The sequence below is a fragment of the Schistocerca cancellata genome, chromosome 1 (assembly GCF_023864275.1).
Source record: "Schistocerca cancellata isolate TAMUIC-IGC-003103 chromosome 1, iqSchCanc2.1, whole genome shotgun sequence".
Classification (NCBI taxonomy): domain Eukaryota; kingdom Metazoa; phylum Arthropoda; class Insecta; order Orthoptera; family Acrididae; genus Schistocerca; species Schistocerca cancellata.
In genome coordinates this window covers 1,156,623,807-1,156,644,683 of record NC_064626.1, presented here as the reverse complement: position 1 = coordinate 1,156,644,683, position 20,877 = coordinate 1,156,623,807, and the positions used below count along the sequence as shown (strand labels likewise).

Sequence of the window (20,877 nt, the reverse complement as noted above, 5' to 3'; positions counted from 1 at the left end):
TACACACTCCGCAAACCACCATTTGGTGCGTGGTGGAGGGCATCCTGTACCACTGATAGACATTTCCTTTCCTGCTCGACACGCAAATACAACGAGCGAAAAATGACTGTCTGCGTGCCTCCGTACTAGCCCTGATTTGTCGTATCTTTCCTTCGTGGTCCTTACGCGCAATGTATATTGGTGGCAGCTGAATAGCATGGCATTCGGCTTCACATACTAGACTCTAAATTTTTTCATTGTTTCTGGGAAAGAAATTTGTGTTTCCTGCAATGATTCCCATTTTAATTCCCGAAGTATCTTCTTAACAATTACGTTTTATCACACTCACCGGTAACAAATCTATAAGCCCACCTCTGAATTGCTTCGATGTCTTCCTTCAATTGGACGTGGTACGGATACCAAACACTCGAGCAGTACTCAAGAATAGCTCGTACCATCGTCCTATATGCGCTCTCCTTTACAGGTGAACCACTCTTTCCTAAAAATTCTCCCAATAAGCCGAAGTCGACCATTCTTTTGCCTACCACAGTTTTCACATGATAGTTTCATTCCGTGTCGCTTTGCAACGTTATGCACAGATACTTAAACGACTTGACTGTGTCAAGCAGGACAATAGTAATTCTCTCATACGCATTAAATTGTATTTTTCCACTTTGCCAGCTAGTTTCCATTTATCATACCACTCATTCGACATTGTCTAAGTCGTGTTGTATTTTGCTACATTCATTCAGCTTCGACAGCTTACCGTACAACATAGCAACATGAGCGACACCCGCAGATTTCACGCTCAGAGGGCATCACTCCCTAATACAATGTAATATCGTTTGTAATAATTTTATCAAATCGGTGAGGAAGAAGCCACAGGCATTTCTAGGCATTCTATATCCATTGCGGCAACTCACTGACGTTTTTGTCTTGGAGGACAAGAATGTCTGCAGTACACACATCGCAAATGTGTTGAAGAAACGGCAACAAACCGTCACTGACAGTTTCAAATGAATAACCTAATTCACGTAAACGTAGGCCTCAGCGGCCTTTGTAACATTCAATTAGATTCTTCTGGGTTTGAGGCCGCATTGTCAACTGTAACGTTATGGCGACTGTTGCAAGTCGCCATCCTCAGGGTGTACTGCTAACTGACAATGCGGCCTCAAACCCAGAAGAACTTTAGTAGCCTAATACATGTTTAGCGCAGTCTGAATGAGTGGAGCCAAGTCGTAGCACGAAAACGACCCTTAATACAACAAGGAAACACCTCTGTCATGCGGATTCAATGCTTCATTGCGACTCATTAACAAAACTAATTTCTCCGCAGTTTCTGATTTGGCCCATTGCAGACATGCAGTTTCATGCTCCTTCTGCGGTATACCGAACTCCATATGGCCACTGAATGCACTTTCCTTTACATTGTGCTGTCGGAAACTGTGTGCAGGATCGTTTAAGACCACCGTATTCTACGCGAATGCGAACGAAACATCCTTTTTTATAGATTCGTAAGACAGAGTACACGTTGATACAGCAGAAAAACTACCATCGTCGGTCACGATGTGGTCATGGGTGCGTCCAAACACGATAGATCATTTACTGTCATGACACACTCACCAGCGATGGTACATGGCTGCTGATGGTAGTGCCACGGCGTCTGCAGTGTTTAGAACTGACCAGTGTCCACTTTTAATCGAGTGCCTAATATTTTACACGTTGTTGTTGTTGTGGTCTTCAGTCCTGAGACTGGTTTGATGCAGCTCTCCCTGCTACTCTATCCTGTGCAAGCTTCTTCATCTCCCAGTACCTACTGCAACCTACATCCTTCTGAATCTGCTTAGTGTATTGATCTCTTGGTCTCCCTCTACGATTTTTACCCTCCACGCTGCCCTCCAATGCTAAATTTGTGATCCCTCGATGCCTCAGAACATGTCCTACCAACCGATCCCTTCTTCTAGTCAAGTTGTGCCACAAACTTCTCTTCTCCCCAATCCTATTCAATACCTCCTCATTAGTTACGTGATCTACCCACCTTATCTTCAGCATTCTTCTGTAGCACCACATTTCGAAAGCTTCTATTCTCTTCTTGTCCAAACTAGTTATCGTCCATGTCTCACTTCCATACATGGCTACACTCCATACAAATACTTTCAGAATATTTTACACATAGAATTAATAAGCACATATTATTTTAGTCTATTTCGTACACCATGCTGGTGTCAATTGCTTCTAGTAATTTTACAGCACGTAACGGTCATTTTTGGAGAATTTACAATACTCTATATTACAGTGTCAGGGTTATAAGCAACTATCTATTCTAACCAGACTAAGTCCTGAGACATCAAAGCTACATACGTCTAACCCTAACATGGTGCAGTGTCCTAAATTTAAGTCAGGAGAATCTAAGTGAAGAAATAACCAGAAAATTACTAACAATTTTTTCTTAAAAAGGAAGGACATTGTTAGCTCGAGGTCAATTACCATTAATTCATGACACAACAGTTAACAAGAAAACATCGGTACTGATAAATGATATAAGAGTATAACGAAAATGCGACGTCAATGTATTCCCACCATTATTTAGTAACTATTAATAAATTTATTCCGCTGTGAGACAACATGGTCAGTGCCTTCGTGGAAAAATGTTAGCAGTTGCCTCCGGAATTATGATTTTACTCAGGCATGTACCTCTTCATTCGAAGGAAATCAGCGTCTGCAAATGACTTTCTGCAGGGCTCCAAAAATATGGAAATCGTTTGGGGAGAGATGAGGTATCAGGAGATTGTTTAAGAGCTTCCCAACGAAACTTCTGCGGCGTATTCGAGACAACCTTGGTAACACTCTGTTGCAGGGTAATGCCCAGCTACATGTTGTCAAGATTGTTTCGAGTACGCTCCAGAGGTTACTCTGGGAAGTATCCTCTACGGGGTTCTGATCTCTTGCCATCCAATTTCAAATTTTTGGAGCCCTGATGACAGACATTACCTGCTATTGATCTGCTGCGGCTGAATCATGGTACCTTAAGCTACTCCAAATATTTTTCCAATGAAAGCATTGACCGTCTAGTCTCACAGTGGGATAAATGTATGAACAGTTATGGCTATTGCTTTTGAAATAAAAAAAAAAAAAAAAACAGTTTATTTGAATTCTTCCATTGGTTTCATTTTCATTTGACTGCCCCTTATATCTACATGTGTAAAGAATGGTGACTATTTGTTTGCTTTTTTGTTTGTAATTCAAACAAAACTATAGTTTTATTTTGACGTTGATGAAATTTTGCACACTTTACCTTCGAGAAAAGAAGAAGATTACAGTCTACATAAGATTTCTTAATCTGAATTGAAACACATATATTTTAAAATATAGCAAGGTGAAAGGTTGTTACCCAAAAACTCTGGAAGTTCTCAGCCGATTTCTTGAAATTTCGACACGATTCCCTAATAAACATCTGGATGGACATAGGCTATATATCTTTTACTACACTGAATATATAAACAAGTATATGTTTTACAAAGGAGAAACGTTCTTATGAAACATCTCGAAAAGTACTTGACCATTTTGGTTCAAGACTTATAGAATTGGAACATTTTCGTGTAGAACTAAAATGGGAAACGGAGGAGTCGTAACATATGTAGAAGTTGGACACAAACTCAAAACTATTGAAACAAATAGTTTTTATCTTGATAAGAACCTTGAAGCATACGCTTGTGAGTTATTGATGCAGAATGATTCTCTGATAAATGTAACAGTCTACAGATACCCTCTAGGAAACTGTCAGCTACTTATGAGGAATCTAGGCACATTATTGAGGTACCTGTCAGAAAAAGAAAATTTGGTTTCAATGCAGATTTCTTAAGAGACGGACAGGAAAAATCAATTACAATTATTGTTTTGGTGTTTAAATGTTATTTAAATAGTCAATTTTCTAACTAGTGTGAAGCAGAATAATACGACACTTACTGAAAACATTTTTATAGAAAATTTTCAGGCTGAACCGACGAATGTAGACCAAATTGCTAGTGGACTCTCTGTACATTATGCACAACTAATGGAAATTAAAACAACGCACTTTAAACCCGGAGGCAGGTTCATACAAATCAGTTGAGGCTTATTAAAAATGTGTTAGGGGTAAGCTAAAAGCTGTAGTATGAGATGAGGTATAAGTAAAAAGAGATGCTAATTTCACATTCAATTTACTGTCCTTATTTCGTTTCCATATAAGGGTACACTTTGGACAACTACTTTAACAAAAGGGTTTCTAAGACTTAAGTTAATATTCGCTGTTAACATATATCTATTTCTCCGATACTTTTCTTTTGTTATTGCCAGTCTGAACTTTTATTTCTCCTTACTTCGATCACCAGCTGTTATTTTTCAGCCTAAGTAGCCAAACTCATGTACTATTTTTAGTGTATACATACCTGATCAAATTCGCTCGTAGTCTCAGCCTCATGACCATCTTCTTCATTCGTGAATTACTTTCGAGGTACCTGTTGAACCTGTTCCGACTACAATTTTTTTACCTCCAACTCTTCCTGGACTAATGTACATCTCTTACCACTTTGGATATATATTGGAAAGCTTTCTTTAAGTTATCTGCCTTGTTGCATTCTTACATGTTCCTTCCACTTATATGCGACAGTTTCTTCTATTATTGCAATTTCCAGTATCTTGTTTTCTAAACCTATGTTCTAGTTTACGTACTTTGACTGAACTATTCCATTTCTGAGGTGTCAGTCCGATTCATGTCTTCCTTGTTTGATATCAGAGCCAAAGATCAACTTGAATTCCGTTTCTTTTGTTCCCTTTTGCTTAATGATCTTTTTATTGTTAGACAGACACCCTGAAATTTTGCTGTCTTATTCTTTAAATGCCACAGGCCGTGCATTATGAACAGGTGCTCGATTGTGTTTAAAGATGCAATCTTCAACAGTGGGAAAAAATAAGATGCTTAAAACACCAATGTAGGTCTGTGCTGTGATAGTGTCACGCGAACAACAACGGGTGCAAGCCCCCTCTGTGGAAAACACGACCACACCATACCACCCCCGCCTCCGAATTTTACTGTTGGCACTACACACTCTGGCAAATGGCGTTCACCGGGCATTAGCTAAATCCTCACCCTGCCACAGGATCGCCACATTGTGTACCGTGATTCGTCACTCCACACAACGTTTTTCCGGTGTCCAGTCGTCCTTGCACAAAACGAGGCATCGTTTGACATTTACCACCGTGATGTGTAGCTTACGAGCAACCGCTCGACCATGAAATCCAAGTATTCTCACCTCCCGCCTGACCGTCAAAGTACTTGCAGTGGATCGTGATGCAGTTTGGAATTCCTGTGTGATGATCTGGACAGATGTCTGCCTATTACACATTACGACCCTCTTCAACTGACAGTCAACAGACGAGGTCGGCCTGTACGCTTTTGTGCTGCACGTGTCCCTTCGCGTTTCCACTTCATTTTCGCATAGGAAGCAGTGGACCTAGGAGTATTTAGGAGTGTGGATATAATGCGTGCAGACATGTGACACAAGTCACACCCAATCACCTGACCAGGTTCGAAATCCGTGAGTTCCGCGTAGTGCCCCATTCTGCTATCTCAGTATGTCTAATGACTACTGAGGGCGCTGATATGGAGTACCTGGCAGTAGGTGGCAGCACACTGTACCTAATATGAAAAAACATAATTTTTGGAGGGTGTTCTGATACTTTTAATCATATGGTGTATCTCCAAGACGAGTATTGCCGCTCTAATCTATTCTAGTAATAGGAATTAAAGTCTGTTTAAAGCGATATATTTTATTTGTTAAACATTTAATTTTCTTCGTTGTTTCATCTGATTAGAAACTTGAAGTAAATCGGCCAAGAACCTAGTTAGTTAGTTATATATTCCGTAGATCATTTGAACGCCTCTTTTATCGAAATGATATGGATCAAGTCAGTTTGTAGGATATTTATACATGATAAGTGTTAACATTATAGAACACATTATCATTTTATTCCTACTCCTGCAACTACACTTACAACAAGTTTATTTTATTTTATTATTTATCTATTACTAGCAGTCAGTTTTTAAGTAAAAATTCGTGAGTCGAAAATAAGGAGTTATCCACGGGGCATGACTTTAAATTAGATTTAAATCTTGCCTCACCCCGTTTCGGATATATTATGTTATTGGGTAAATGATTAAAATTTTTTATTGCTGCTTATTGAACTCCTCTCTGAGGTACCGAAAGCTTCTATAATGGTTACTAAAGGTCACTTTTTCCTCTAGTTTTGTATGTGTGTACATCAATTTTCTTGCCAGATTGTGGCAGATTACTTACGGTGAATTTCACTAGTGAAAATAATTATTGTCACGGAATAGTTAAAATGCATAGGTTCTAGAAGAGGTGCCTAGATGACGTCTGTGGATGAACACCACTTATTATTCTTCCTGGTCGCTTTTGTGCAGCAAATTCTTTTTTTCTACGTGATGAGTTACCCTAGAAAATTGTTCCTCACGACATTATTGAGTGTAAATAAGCAAAATATGTCAACAGGTTGATACATTTGTTTCCGAGATTAGTAATTATGCGAAGAGCAAAAGTAGTTGTACTTAATTGTTTGAGAAGCTCAGTAAAATGATTCTTCTAGTTACAATTTTCATCAAAATGTATACCTAAAATTATGGAGCATTTTACCCTACTTACTGACTCCTGGTCATGTGGACATAAGTTTTTGGTGGGACTCTGTTTGTTCTACGGAATTGAATGTAGTGTGTTTTCTTCAAAATTTAGACAGATCCCACTTTCAGAGAACCACTTAATAATTATTTTGATAAAACCATTTACTAACTCTTCTGTTGCTTTCTCTCTAATTGGATTTATTATAAAACTAGTATCGTCTGCAAAAGGTAGCAGATTTGCTTGTTGAATATTAAGTGGAAGGTTATTCACATGTATAAGAAATAGAAGTGGATCCAGAATGAAACGCTGTGAGACTTCCTTTGTGATTACTAGCCCAAGGATTAAAATTTTCCACTCCTTCAACAATTGTAAAACTGTATTAATGTTGCTGAAGGTTATTGCTGCTATCTCTAGTTGCTTAAAGTTTTATTGAATATTCTTTTTAATATACTCTTTAAGTGAACCATTTATTCCTATATTTGCGCCTACGTTTTGAAAGTGATTCTTGAACGTACTTGCAACTTGTAGATAATGTCACAACATTGGTATTTAGTTTAATTGTTATGGAATCTCGTACACTGACTGGCTGTCCTGTCTCCCGTTTGACAATGTCTCATGTAGTTTAAATCATATTATCTGCATTGCTTATTTATGTCAGGATATCCATACTTCTGGACATTTTAATGACTTTCCTTAAAATACTACAGTAGGTTGATCATGTTTAGGGCTGACTCCAAACCACAGGGAAAGTTGGAATTTTTTACGTATGCAAATCATGGCATGCAGTTAAAAAGAAAAAGAAACGGTAATTGACGGAAAATGTCCTGGAACTGTTTAAGTATTGAATCATTGAATATTGAACTTCTGAATTTGTAGTCTGACATTTATCCACTTACTGCAATTTCTTAAACAATTACTACTCCACTGTGCCGTGAATATGAGGATTAGTAGGTACAAAATGAAAATAAGGCAGTCGGCGAAACAGTCTTCTGCCGAGAAGGAGTACAGACGTATGTATAATGAACAAAATTGTTTTGGAGAAGCAAAGACACTAGTTCATTGACGAAATGTGTCGGTAAATATGCATAAATTGGCACTAAAACTGAGTCATCACGTTTTCTTTACATCTTCTTGTGTTACTTCACAGTTGTTCAGAGTAACTGTGTAGGCTGTGAGACAACAATTGTTTTGAAAAGTTTCCAGGTACACACTTCATATGGTCAAATTATAAAAGCTATGATTTTTCTGTCTGAATGTACTTGGCGAGTAAGTTACTTCCGCTAGTGTCTTACAGGGATATGAAATGTGGTTTATTCTTAAGCCAATGATAGTATTGTTTGGAAACCGAAGGAACTGGTTCATTTCTGTTTGAACAGACGCTTTCGTATTCAGTGTCCTTCGGATGTCTTATATGCAGTTGCCCTGATCCTTTGTTAAGAGACACAATTACATTCATTACTGTCGTTTGGTTGAAAACTATTTGTGGTGTACTTCCAGGAAATGTGATGGGACTGTTACGATGATGATCCAGTCAGACGATTAAGATGGTCATTTAACTAGTGGTCAGCGTACCCATCCTTGCGATCTTTCCAGATGATCAACGTACCCATCCTTGCGATCTTTCTAGATGAAAAGTTTTCATAAAGAAGACTACAACACTAGATGTAAACACCGCCTCCTACAGCACTGACAAAGTGCAGTAATTGTGGTTCATAAATAATGTTTCACTGTTACTGAAGTATATTCGAGATTATGTCAATTTTTCTTAGTAGCCCTGAACGCAGACTGAAGTGACTGATCTGTTCTTCCAAGTGCCACAGTAGAAACGGATACTGTAGGCAAGGAAATGTTCAAACACGCCTTCAGAATATTTCACTAGCAAATAAGACGTCTTGCTCTTACCAGACAAGTTAATGAAAGACAGTGACGCTGTGTGCGTGAAAACTCTTACGACAGGATATTTACGATGGAGATGTACAAGTGTAGAATCGCGCAGTGATTGGCAACTCCGACAAAAGCCTTCTAAATTTATTACCGTGTCATGATACACCGTATTCCAACCTTTCTTCCAGTACTGAATGTGGTGTCCATCAGGAGGGAAACCTATACAACAAGGACTCCACAACATAACTCTTAAGAAGAAGTACAATCCAACGAAGCAGGAGAAGGAGATAGCCATAAAATTAGTACGAATAATTAAGGAGAATCTAAATCAATGATGCCCAATCGGTCTGAGTTCTGTTTCTTCCGAATCTAAATCCAGCGTCTTAAGAAAGGCGCTGCCCACTTCGGTCCCTATATTTAGTGCCGCTGTATGCAGCAGAGAAAGGCACGCAGCCAACCTCTAGATTGACCGTCAGTTGGGAGTAAATTACAGCTGACGTCAAGAGGTCAAGCGCGTCAAGGGCACACTAACTGCAGCCGCAACCTGTAGGAACCAGTAGGCCTTGAACTGGCTCGCTTTTCCGTCGTTGCATCGCAGTGCGCCGCGCGAAGCTGCCTCGTAAATTTCGCTTGTTGTCTACTTGTCACTCTCCTAGATATTGTTTGGATTGTAACGAAGTGTTTCGAGTGGTTCTCAAATCCCAGGTCGACCACGGGCGACTGCCACCCCGTTGCCCTACGATTGAGCCTATGTGATCATTGTAGTCGATATTCTGACATTTACTACACCCATGATTTATTCATGAATAAACTACTGTCGTAGTAGTGATATTCTTTACCCACGGTATAATCCGTTTCGGCACTGTGTGAAGTGCATAGTTTTACAGTTTTGAACATTTTAGATCAAGCTTCAAAACTTTGCAACTTCTTGAAATATTGTCGGGATCTGTCAATATTTTTGCACCATTCTTCAGATACTACTCCATTACAGGTAACTGTATAATCTGCATAAGTTCTAAGGCTACTGTCAATGTTATCTGCCAGATCCTTAACATGCAAACAGCTCCGCACACAGGTTTATTGTCTGGGGAGAGGTGGGGGTGGGGCAAATGGTAAAGCTAATTTTATCTAGTGTGACTTTTTATATTCTAGTATAAATAAAAATTCGATTAAACCTTCTATTAGATGAGACAGGTGGACAAGAATTGATTTGCTGTTTTCATTCGTCTTTAGTCATCCATGAACGTGTTACCAGCCTAAATTTCCGGAAAACTACTAGATAAATAATTATTTAATTTACAGCAGTGTCACTCAAGCGCAAATTTTAGTAGCCAGTAGAAAAGCAAGTAACTCTAAAAAAATTCATGGAAACTAACAGAATGTTACAAAGTAAAGTCAAGCCGCAGAGGGGATCTAAAACATTCGAACATTGCTGCAAATATTTGCTGTAGTCCTTGTATCAAACTGCAGTTGTGAGCGCACCTGCATGCGTTGACTCAAAACTTCATTTCTGCTTGACAATGAATGGACTGGCACGCCTGACTGGCCGGAGTGGCCGAGCACTTCTAGGCACTTCAGTCTGGAACCGCGCGACCGCTACAGTCGCAGGTTCGAATCCTGCCTCGGGCATGGATGTGTGTGATATCCTTAGGTTAGTTAGGTTTAAGTAGTTCTAAGTTCTAGGGGACTGATGGCCTCAGATGTTAAGTCCCATAGTGCTCAGAGCAATCTGACTGGCACACCTGTTCATTACCTGACTTATTAATGTGAACTGCGACGTTATAACTGACATTAGTCCACACACGACTCTCAAATAAGGTGTTTGGGAGGGGGGATGAGAGTGCTAATCTTGTTTGTTATATTGAAAGGATGGGTACGAAGTCTGTCCGATGTTATGACTGTGGATAACCAGTGATCAAATCCTGGTCGCTACGATTCAGAATATGCACCTAGTCTACTTGATAACAATCTGATCCAAGGCGAACTCCGATCTATGGTGAGCATTTTTACAACTCAAACTGTGAGCAATAGACTGTATGATACGCAACTTTACTAAATGGCTCTGAGCACTACGAGACTTAACATCTGAGGTCATCAGTCCCAAAAAAAATGGTTCAAATGGCTCTGAGCACTATGGGACTCAACATCTTAGGTCATAAGTCCCCTAGAACTTAGAACTACTTACACCTAACTAACCTAAGGACATCACACACACCCATGCCCGAGGCAGGATTCGAACCTGCGTCCGTACCGGTCGCTCGGTTCCAGACTTAAGCGCCTAGAACCGCTCTGCTACAACGGCCGGCGCAACTTTACTCCCAACGTCCATAGCGAGGTCCATCTTGCAACCACGACACCATCCAGGATGGTACAGATGGCCCAACAACATGCTGAATGGATCGCTTAGGATTGCCATCACGGTGCCTTCACCGATGAGTGTCACATATGCCTTCAACCAGACAATCGTCGCAGACGTGTTTGGAGGCAGCCCGGTCAAGGTGAACGCCTTATAACCGCTGTTCACCGAGTGCAGCAAGGTGGAAGTTCCCTGCTGTTTTGGAGTGGCATCATGTGGGGCCAACGTTCGCCACTGGTGCTCATGGAAGACCACGTAATGGCTGTACGATACGTGAATGCCATCCTCCGACAGATAGTGCAACTATACCGGCAGCATATTGGCGAGGCATTCGTCTCATCGTGTACATCTTGAGAATGTCTTCCTTCTGGATAACGACATCGCTCGACTATTTGGCAGCATGTACTTCAGACAAGAGTCCTATCAAACATACCTGGGATAGATTGAAAAGGTCTGTTTATGGACGACGTGACCCGCCAACCACTCTGAGGGATCTACGCCGAATCGCCGTTGAGGAGTGGGACAATCTCGACCAACAGTGTCTTGATGAACTTGTGGATAATATGCCACTACGAATACAGGCATGCATGAATGCAACAGGACGTGCTACTGGGTATTAGAGGTACTGGTATGTAAAGCAATCTGGACCATAAGCTCGGAAGGTCTCGCTGTTTCGTGATACAAAATGCAATGTGTTGTCTTCATGAGCAATAGAAAGGGTGGAAATGAAGTTTAATTTGATCTCTATTCCAATTTTCTGTACAGGTTCGGGAACTCTCGGAACCGAGGTGAAGCAAAAATTTTTTGATATATGTACATTTTCGCTATTTATGCTGCAAATCAATCACATCAAGTATGCCGTTTTAATTTATTACTTCTTTACTATTGACTGCATTCACAACACATTTTGCAGATAGTATTTACATATAACATAGTTATTATATCATTGAACGTCACATATCCCGGAATACAATGTTACAAGTGAACCCAGCATTGCTTCGCAATTGCTAATTCATTTGACACACACCTTAAAGTCTACCTCCCTCTCTCTTCGGTCATGCTCCCCCCCCCCCCTTCTTCGTCTCTACGACCATTTCCTCTACGCTCTACTGCCTTTCTCTGTCCTCGTACACCGCTCTCTGCCCTTGAGCCTTGTTTATTGTTATTGTATTGTAGACGAAACCTTGATGGGGAACTGATGTCGCTTAAAATGAAAGGGTAAATCGGTTGGTACCATTGACTTACGGGTTGTCAAAAACATCTACAGCTGTTTGATCGGTGAGGATAGTAGTTTCAAAGACAGTATAAAGACAGTATTCTGTATAATTTTATTCTGTGAAAGTGTGGGATTACTAAATTACTGCTGGCCGGTATCGCTGAGCGGTTCTAGACGATTCAGTCTGGAACCGCGCGACCACTACGGTCGCAGGTTCGAATCCTGCCTCGGGCATGGATGTGTGTGATGTCCTTAGGTTAGTTAGGTTTAAGTAGTTCTAAGTTCTGGGGAACTGATGACCTCCGATGTTAAGTCCCATAGTGCTCAGAGCCATGTGAACCATTTCAACTAAGTTACGGGCGACTCAGATTCCATGGCCGATAAGCCATAAACACAACCATCCTGTTGGCTGTAGAACCAACGGTGAACCATTTTTGTTCGGATTATTGAGAAGGGAAGATGATTTGTGTAGGGAAAACAATTTGTCTAAGGTTTACAGGACCTGTCACGTAAGCAGAAAATAGCTGCGAGAAAGAAAATACTAACGCACATTTTTACAGCACAGTACTGCAGTTTCTTTCTCGCATTCGAATTTAAAAGAAAACCTGTAAATCGCCATTTAAAATACATATATAGCCAATGTCTGTCTCATAATTCGTTACTGCACAGTGCAAGTATAAAAATGTGAAGTAATTCGCTCAAGAGCTTTCCGAGATTTTTGCCGACAATTTTTTTCCTTTACATACCACATATGTATTTGTGTGTCGTATATATCGAAAAGCACTATATAGTCCACGTCCGTCCGCATTTTCATAACAGTATCGCGTAAAAATATGAAGTAATTTGGTCAAGAACTTTTCCAGATTTTTGCTAACAACGTTTCGTCTTTCTATATAAAATATATTTACATATCATACACGCTAAAAAAAGTAGCCGATGTTCGAATGTTGTTTAGAGTATAGCGTAAAAAATGAAGTAATTCAGTCCAGAACTATTTGAGACTTTTGATAACAAGGTCCTCTCTTTATGCATTACATATATGTTAATTATTGTGTACGTTAGAAATACATAACCTGTGTCCGTCCGAATGTTCATTAGAGTGTCGTGCCTAAATCTGAATTAAATCAGTCAAAAACTGTCGAGATGTTTGGTAAAAATTTTCTCAATTACGCACTGACGAAAAAAAGAATTCTCCATCAACAAATATTTAGAGCAACGTAATTTCGTTAATATATTTGTCTAGTTAAAATGTTTAAGTGATTAACATTGCAATATTACAGTTTAATGTTAGCTCCATACAAGCTGTTGGAAAGGAGAAGTGCTGCTACATTAACAGTCGGTGTGGCCGTCAGAATGTTGAATGCAAGCATGCAGACGTCCATTGATTGTGTTGTACTGGTGCCGCATGTCTGCCTGTGGGATGGTGTTCCATGCCCGTTGCATCTGGCCGGTCAGTAAAGAGAGGGTTTGTGGATGACGCTGAAGTTGCCGCGCAATAATATTCCATACACTCTCGATTAGAAGTATGTCCAGCAGGCCAAGGCAACACGTCGACACGCTGTGGAGCATCTTGGTCTACAACAGCGTGAGCGTTATGGTGTTGGATATCTTCGAATTCTGTTCATGAATGGCAGCACGACAGGTTGAATTACCAGACTGACGTACAAATTTGCGGTCAGTGTGCGCGGGATACCCACAAGGATGTTCCTTCTGCCATACGAAATCGGACACCATGTCATAATTGCAAGTGTGGGCCGGCCGCGGTGGCCGTGCGGTTCTGGCGCTGCAGTCCGGAACCGTGGGACTGCTACGGTCGCAGGTTCGAATCCTGCCTCGGGCATGGGTGAGTGTGATGTCCTTAGGTTAGTTAGGTTTAAGTAGTTCTAAGTTCTAGGGGACTTATGACCTAAGATGTTGAGCCCCATAGTGCTCAGAGCCATTTGAATCATTTTTTTGCAAATGTGTCAAGCAGTCAGGTTGGCAGGCGGCCCTCAACTAGTCTCCTTCTGCCCAACACAGGGCCATCACTGGAACAAGCTTTCATCAGAAAAAACAATAGACCTCCCCCCCCCCCCTCCAAAGAGCTCTCCCATGACGCTACTGTAGTCGCAAATGGCGATGGTTTGGGGTCGGTGGAATGCACACGCCCTAGGACTCAGAGCTGTCCTTGAAGTAATTGTGTGGCAACAGCTGCTCAAATTGCTGCTGCAGGTGCAATACTATGCGCCGGAGAAACACACCAAACACGATGCTCTTCCCTGTTGGTAGTGCCACTTAACCGCTAGGAGGCCAGTCTTCTTCCGGTAGTACAGCCTCGTGACAACCGCTCCCAGCAATCAGGTACATTGGCTACATTCCTGTCAAGTCTTTCTGCAATATTGCAGAAGGAACATACGGCTTCTTGTGACCATATAACACGACCTCGTTTAAACTCAGCAAAGGTGTTGATAATGGCATCTTTGTCGCCTTAAAGGCATTCTTCACTGAGATCATCTCACCCCGTCAGACCTCAACGGTAACCAATGCTCATGACCGTTACAGCGCGTATGTAAAGCAAAACCGCGAAATTTTAACAGACACCGTGTTTCAGATGTAGAAACACACTTCTTCTCCGTATTTCGATTCTTTCTCCATTTGTTTATATTACATATGTAATTACATTTTGTGTATATTAATAACATATATGTCATATGTCAGATCGATTTCTCATTATGGTATAGTGTACAATCCTAAACTGAATCGGTCAAGAACTCTTCGAGATTTTTGTTAACAACGTTCACCATTATAAATTACATACCAGTGGAGACGCACGTCGTTTGCCGGGTATTTATTTATAGCTGTGCTTCCACGCCAGTTTGGAAGGTTGGAAATTTGTGGTAAGGTCTTATGGGACCAAACTGCTGAAGTCATCGGTCCCTAAGCTTACACACTACTTAATCTAACTTAACTAACTTACGCTAAGAACAACACACACTCCCATGCCCGAGGGTGGACTCGAACCTCCGACGGGGGTGAGCCGCCCTGACTGTGACAAAACGCCTGTCTAAGGCTAACACGCGATGCCCCACGCCCATACCACACAGCATCTGGCCTGCTGCTTAATATTTATGACGTCATGTCTAATGAATTATGTGTTGCACAATGATGTAATTTTGTAGATTTGTTCAGCGGCATATGTTGACACTGACTGTGAAAATTTTAGTAACGAGAGATAGTAGCAAAGCCGGCCGCTGTGGACGAGCATTTCTAGGCGCTACAGTCTCGACCGCGCGACCGCTACGGTCGCAGGTTCGAATCCTGCCTCGGGCATGGATGTGTGTGATGTCCTTAGGTTAGTTGATTTAATTAGTTCTAAGTTCTAGGGGGCTGATGACCTCAAAATTTAAGTCCCATAGTGCTCAGAGCCATTTGAACCATTTGATAGTAGCAAAGAAGTAACAAATTTAAAAGTCGTGAATTATGAGGCAGACTTTCAAGCACCTCAGTTTTTATGACATCAAATCTCCTGAACTACGCGTCGTACAATGGTATAAATTCGCACGAAAATACTGGGTTATATGTGCATACAGTCTGTAGAATGCGTCGCGAATACTGTTTGCAGTAAAGAAGTAATAAACTACAATGCCGTGCCTCATGCGGTACTTTGAACCGCGGAAAAATAGTAAGAGATAAACATTTCGTCATTCTACAAGGATTGTCAGAGAGGAAAAATTTGATAAGGGTCTCAAATTGTACATAACGTATGTTGCAAATCAATAATTCCTCTCATTCTCAATTAATGGATGAATAAAATGTTCGAATTCACATGTTGCGGGCTAAGGACCTTCATCACCCCCACCTCTTTGATAGGTGGGTGTTTCTTACCACCACAGCGGTTGTGAGCTGACAGTAAGGTATATGTTTAGGAAGTTTGGTAGAAATCTCTCCTATGATATAGGAGGAGATGTGGAACGCACACACACACGCATTCGTATTTGTATAACGCATATATTAAAAATGTATAGTCTATGATCGTCCCAATGTTCATTGGAGTATTGCGTGGAAATATGAAGAAAATCGTGGAAGTGCTTTTCGCTATTTTGGTAACAACATAAAACAACGAGTTGTCGTTATGTGGTAGTATAGATACACTCTGAGGTGCGAGAACAGTACATTAACTCATTTCTAAAGCAAGCTGGTGTTTGAAACTGTTTTACACACGAGAGTTCGATTTTCTAAAGAATCGCGGATGAGGTTACTGATACGCGTTGTAATCTAGACCTAAATACAGGGGAAATGAAAGATAATGACGAATGCCAGAAGAGAACAAAAATCCACCACTGCATTTAATTTATTGATGCCTCAGAATTTGTCCCATCAATCGATTCCTTCTTCTAGTTAGGTTGTACCGAAGAGTTCTCGTCTGCCCAATTCTGCTCAGTATCTTCTCATTAGTTACGTGAGCTACCCATTTGATCTTCAGCAGTTTTCTGTAGCACCACAACAGATTAATGTAACCAATGACTTTATTACATTGTGCTCAGGTTACAGTTACATTACATCTCTATTCCACCTTTTGCGGCAGTGACTGAAAGCCAAGACATATTTTCTAACGCAACTTACGTATTTAAATTATATATTTCTGTAACCAGTGACCTTTATTATTTTTTGGGTAATGCGTTTCGAGAAACTACATTTCTACTGTCTGGTAGATTTAAGTTAATAATTAATGGGGGACGCTGATGAAATTGACCAAAAATTTCTAGTTTAGATTTATTTTTTATTTGTTAGTATAACTCATGGACAATAAGTTCCCAAATTTTCAATGTTGAAACCGCATCGGAAGTGCCTGAAAAATTAATTAAAAGCGTGACGCGGCCTCCCTGCCACGCCCTCGTTTTGAAGCAGCACTTCAATACCAGCTCAGTGAACAACGATTCTGTGTATTACTTTCAATCAAACGTGTGCGGGATACACATAAAAGGCCATGATATATACTATTTGATTTTATAGATAATCTTTGACACTGTTCCGTATCTTGTAAACAATAACAAACTAGCTGCATCGTTTATGTCGAAGCAATCCTTTTTTTGCCTTGTGATACTGACGGATATTTATACAAGAGATCGATTCTTTCTTCATTCAGTTATGCCACGATCACAAAGAATGTATAAAAAACCGGATAAACGTCGGGAGGATGAAGGTATTAGTTAGACTAGGCTTCAAGATAGGAAATTTTACACAAGACATGCTGAGAAAAATAGATTTACAGCGTGTCTCTGCAGGTGAAACGTCAGTTGAAGACCTGGTAAAGGAAAGAAGACAGACAAAAAGAAACCAGAAGAGAAGCCCTGAAGGGAAAGACGACCCAGAGTACAAAGTGGTGCTTTCTGAAGAAGTTACATAAGGAAAAATGTTAGGTTGAACTTTAAATTGCGTTTCCTGAAAAGTTTGTTTTTCAAAGTTTATGTACCTTGTCTCCAGATTCTATGAATGCCAGAATTATGAAATTTTGTACACATATTTCTGTAAACCAAATAAACGATCTCTCAAGAACTAATTTTTAAATTCTGATTGCAAGCTGAGATATGGGGCAAAGTGCTTGGAATTTTGCATGAATTTAAAATTGTACTTGTGGAATTATAATTAAAAATTATGAAAATTATACTATTTGACCTATTCCAAAAACCTCATGAGTGAAGCTTACAACATGTAAGGAGAAGAAATAGAGAAAATTTTGTACATATCACTTGAATACTTTCTGAGAAAATTGAATATACATTATTCATTGAAAATAAAAATTCAAATTTCATTCAAAAGAACTTTAATAATATAATCAAAGGATTTTGTATCTAAATGTGTTACTTTCATATAAAGCATGGTACAAAATTTCATTGCCATATCTCCAAAACTGTGGATTTGGTGCATTTTTCAAGTAGTGTGTGTTTTGCATCAACGTCCCCCTTAAGGCGTGAACTGATAGTATGTACGCTTTCTGTCAACCTGTGACACTGTCTTCCAGTGATCATTGATCACAATCTGCTTTCCCAGTCATATGTACACCACGTACGCTCTGTACAAACGGAATCAAAATCAAAGAAAGGTGTGCTAAGTTCTGCCTGGTTCAGTTTATATCAAATGTGCGTCACATAAATACGCCTGCAAAGGCCGCCAATTAGTAATGAAAGGCGGTGCCAAAGATTACTACACAGTCGTACATACAATATATTCATGTCTTGATGACTGACATAAAATCACCTTGTGATGGAGGTATAATTCTCCGAAACTCCCTGTGAAAAGAGTAACAAATGTGGCTGATTACAGCAATTTGTCGTTGCATTTAATAGGGAGTATTCGTATCAATTTGTTATTTTAAGTCACACATTGTCATTCAATATTATATCAATTACCAAAGCAAAGCCGATCACGACACGTAACAAGGAACTCTTTGAACCTAACCAAAATTTAAATCACGTTACATCCATTTCTTGTACATAATATGATACGGTATTTATGTAATTTGTATATAATTTATATAAATAAATGAGGAATGCCTGCTTGTTCATTCAATAGATACCATACGACCTTCACGAAATTGTGCTTTAGGATAATTGTAAGTAAACTCAAATTTCGAATATGGAAACAACTTTAATTCATTACCCAATATTTTGTTACCGTGAATTGAACATCGACTGCAATTAAGTCTTAGTAGGACAGTAAGTTTCATGGGTGAACAATTCATTTCGTTAATGTCAAAATTGTATCAAATACGAGAAAAACAGAAACTGGTGCATAATAATCAGATTCAATAAAAGACTTTTTCGGAAGTGACATTTATTTAGCATAGCCGGAGAAACCATGTTTTAACATACAACAGTAATCCGAACGTATTGGCTTCATTAATGTCATTCCTGAAATAACGCAGACTCGCAAAATCTAAGACCAATTTTGGACTCATCACGAAAATTCGCATAAGATGAGACACACTATACACAAACAGCTCTTGGACTCAAATAAAGCTGCTATCGCAATAGTACGCGTTAAAATAGATTAGATAGAAATGTAAAACAGACTGTTAATTGAATGATAATATAAATTAAAATAGAGCTGTCCTTCAGGTAGCATAAATTAATTACTAAACAGTTGTTCAAACTTTGTTAGGTGGCAACACTTTTCTTTAACTGGTGGGACAGAGATGTCTTTAAAAAATTTGTTCTAGAAGGCCAAACATAACTTGAAAGTGAATCGGTATTGTGTTTGGTCAGGCCGATCTATAATCATTTTAATTTTTGTGGAAGTCCGGCAAAAATAAGCTGGCAGATATGTTAAAAATTGTAAGATATTAGCTACGAGCGACTTCTGATATTTGCTTAGAAAAGCAAATACTGAGCTATGAACACACGTTTTCCTTTACCTATATTTTCATGACAGATAGTTACACAACTGATAGTACAAGTGAAGTTTAGGAGCAGAAACCTGAAATCGAGTGCTGCTATCGACTTCACCACACTTAGATGAGGAAATCCACGAGTGGAATTGTGGAATGCTTGTGCTATGTTTAGTGTGGGCAGGGGTGAGGACGTGTCAAGCAAGCAGATAGCGCAACATGATACAGAAGACCAACTGGAAATGTGACTGTTAACTATGGTCGGCTGGTGCCAGTAAACTTTACATACCTGTGATCCGATCATGGTAGACCCAACCTTGTGCTTGTGGGTGTACGCCCTCTGATAGGGGTCGACGCTGATGTACTTCGCCTCGCACAGTATCTGGCCATCCTGCAGCGCTGGTAACTCTTCTTCCTCGATACTGAAGTTTTCGAGTTTCGGCTCTCCTGCGAAGAGACTTGCGATGACAAATTTGCGTGCCTTCGACATAGCTAGCTGCGAGAAATGCTTCCGACAGGAGTTTAAAAGTTGTTCAGCTGACATAAGAAGGGGCTCAGAAGGTGTTGTCTCGGCTGAGGTGCTCACGAAGCTGCAGCCAATGCGACGTCTTCTGCAAGGCTACGTTCCGTATCCGGTCTCATATATAAGGCGGCGCGAAAGTCAAGGACATTGCGGAAGCGGCATAGCGCCCGCCGTCTGGTGTGCGGATCGGCAGTGAAGGGACCGCTGCGTCATTCAGGAAAGCCAGTGAGCGTCCTGGGACATGTGTTATCCATTGGTACAGTTTATTTACAGGAATAACCATAACTAATACATGATTAAGAATACTCTTCATACATATATGTACTGAAGTAAACCTTATTATCTTCCCTCAACAGGATTAGCAGGCTTAAGCTGTCGGCGCATGGGAGTTAGCTAGCGTTGACATCCCGCTCTATGAGTTTTGTGACGTCACGTCCTGCTATTTCAGGTTGAGGAGCCATTCCGTCACTTGAAACTCAAAATAAGTTCTGCGATATTTCGGCAATGTGGCTCGTAAAGCAGAACCTATAGAAAGCAAGAACGCAGAGAGTAAGAAACCATACTGCATTTTCCGTGCTCGGTAGAAGCCCATTACGATAGGTTTTATCTTATACATTCCACCTTGTGTATACAGGGTGGTCCATTGATAGTGACCGGGCCAAATATCTCACGAAATAATCATCAAACCAAAAAGCTACAAAGAACGAAACTTGTCTAGCTTGAAGGGGTAAGCCAGATGGCGCTATGGTTGGCCCGCTAGATGACGCTGCCATAGGTCAAACGGATATCAACTGAGGTTTTTTTAATAGGAACCCACATTTTTTATTACATATTCGTGTAGTACATAGAGAAATATGAATGTTTTAGTTGGACCAC

The 20,877-nt window shown here is 40.2% G+C and overlaps 1 protein-coding gene across 1 annotated transcript in view; it reads right to left on the bottom strand.

Moving 5' to 3' along the window:
- The window catches only part of LOC126093379 (prostaglandin reductase 1-like), a 42,209-nt gene extending 22,100 nt beyond the window's left edge, over positions 1 to 20,109 (bottom strand). Inside the window, exon 1 of the mRNA XM_049908716.1 lies at positions 19,768 to 20,109. Within this exon, the coding sequence (XP_049764673.1) occupies positions 19,768 to 20,022 (255 nt within the window). The 5' untranslated portion in view covers positions 20,023 to 20,109. The remainder of the gene's footprint in view (positions 1 to 19,767) is intronic.
- Positions 20,110 to 20,877: the final 768 nt, after the last annotated feature.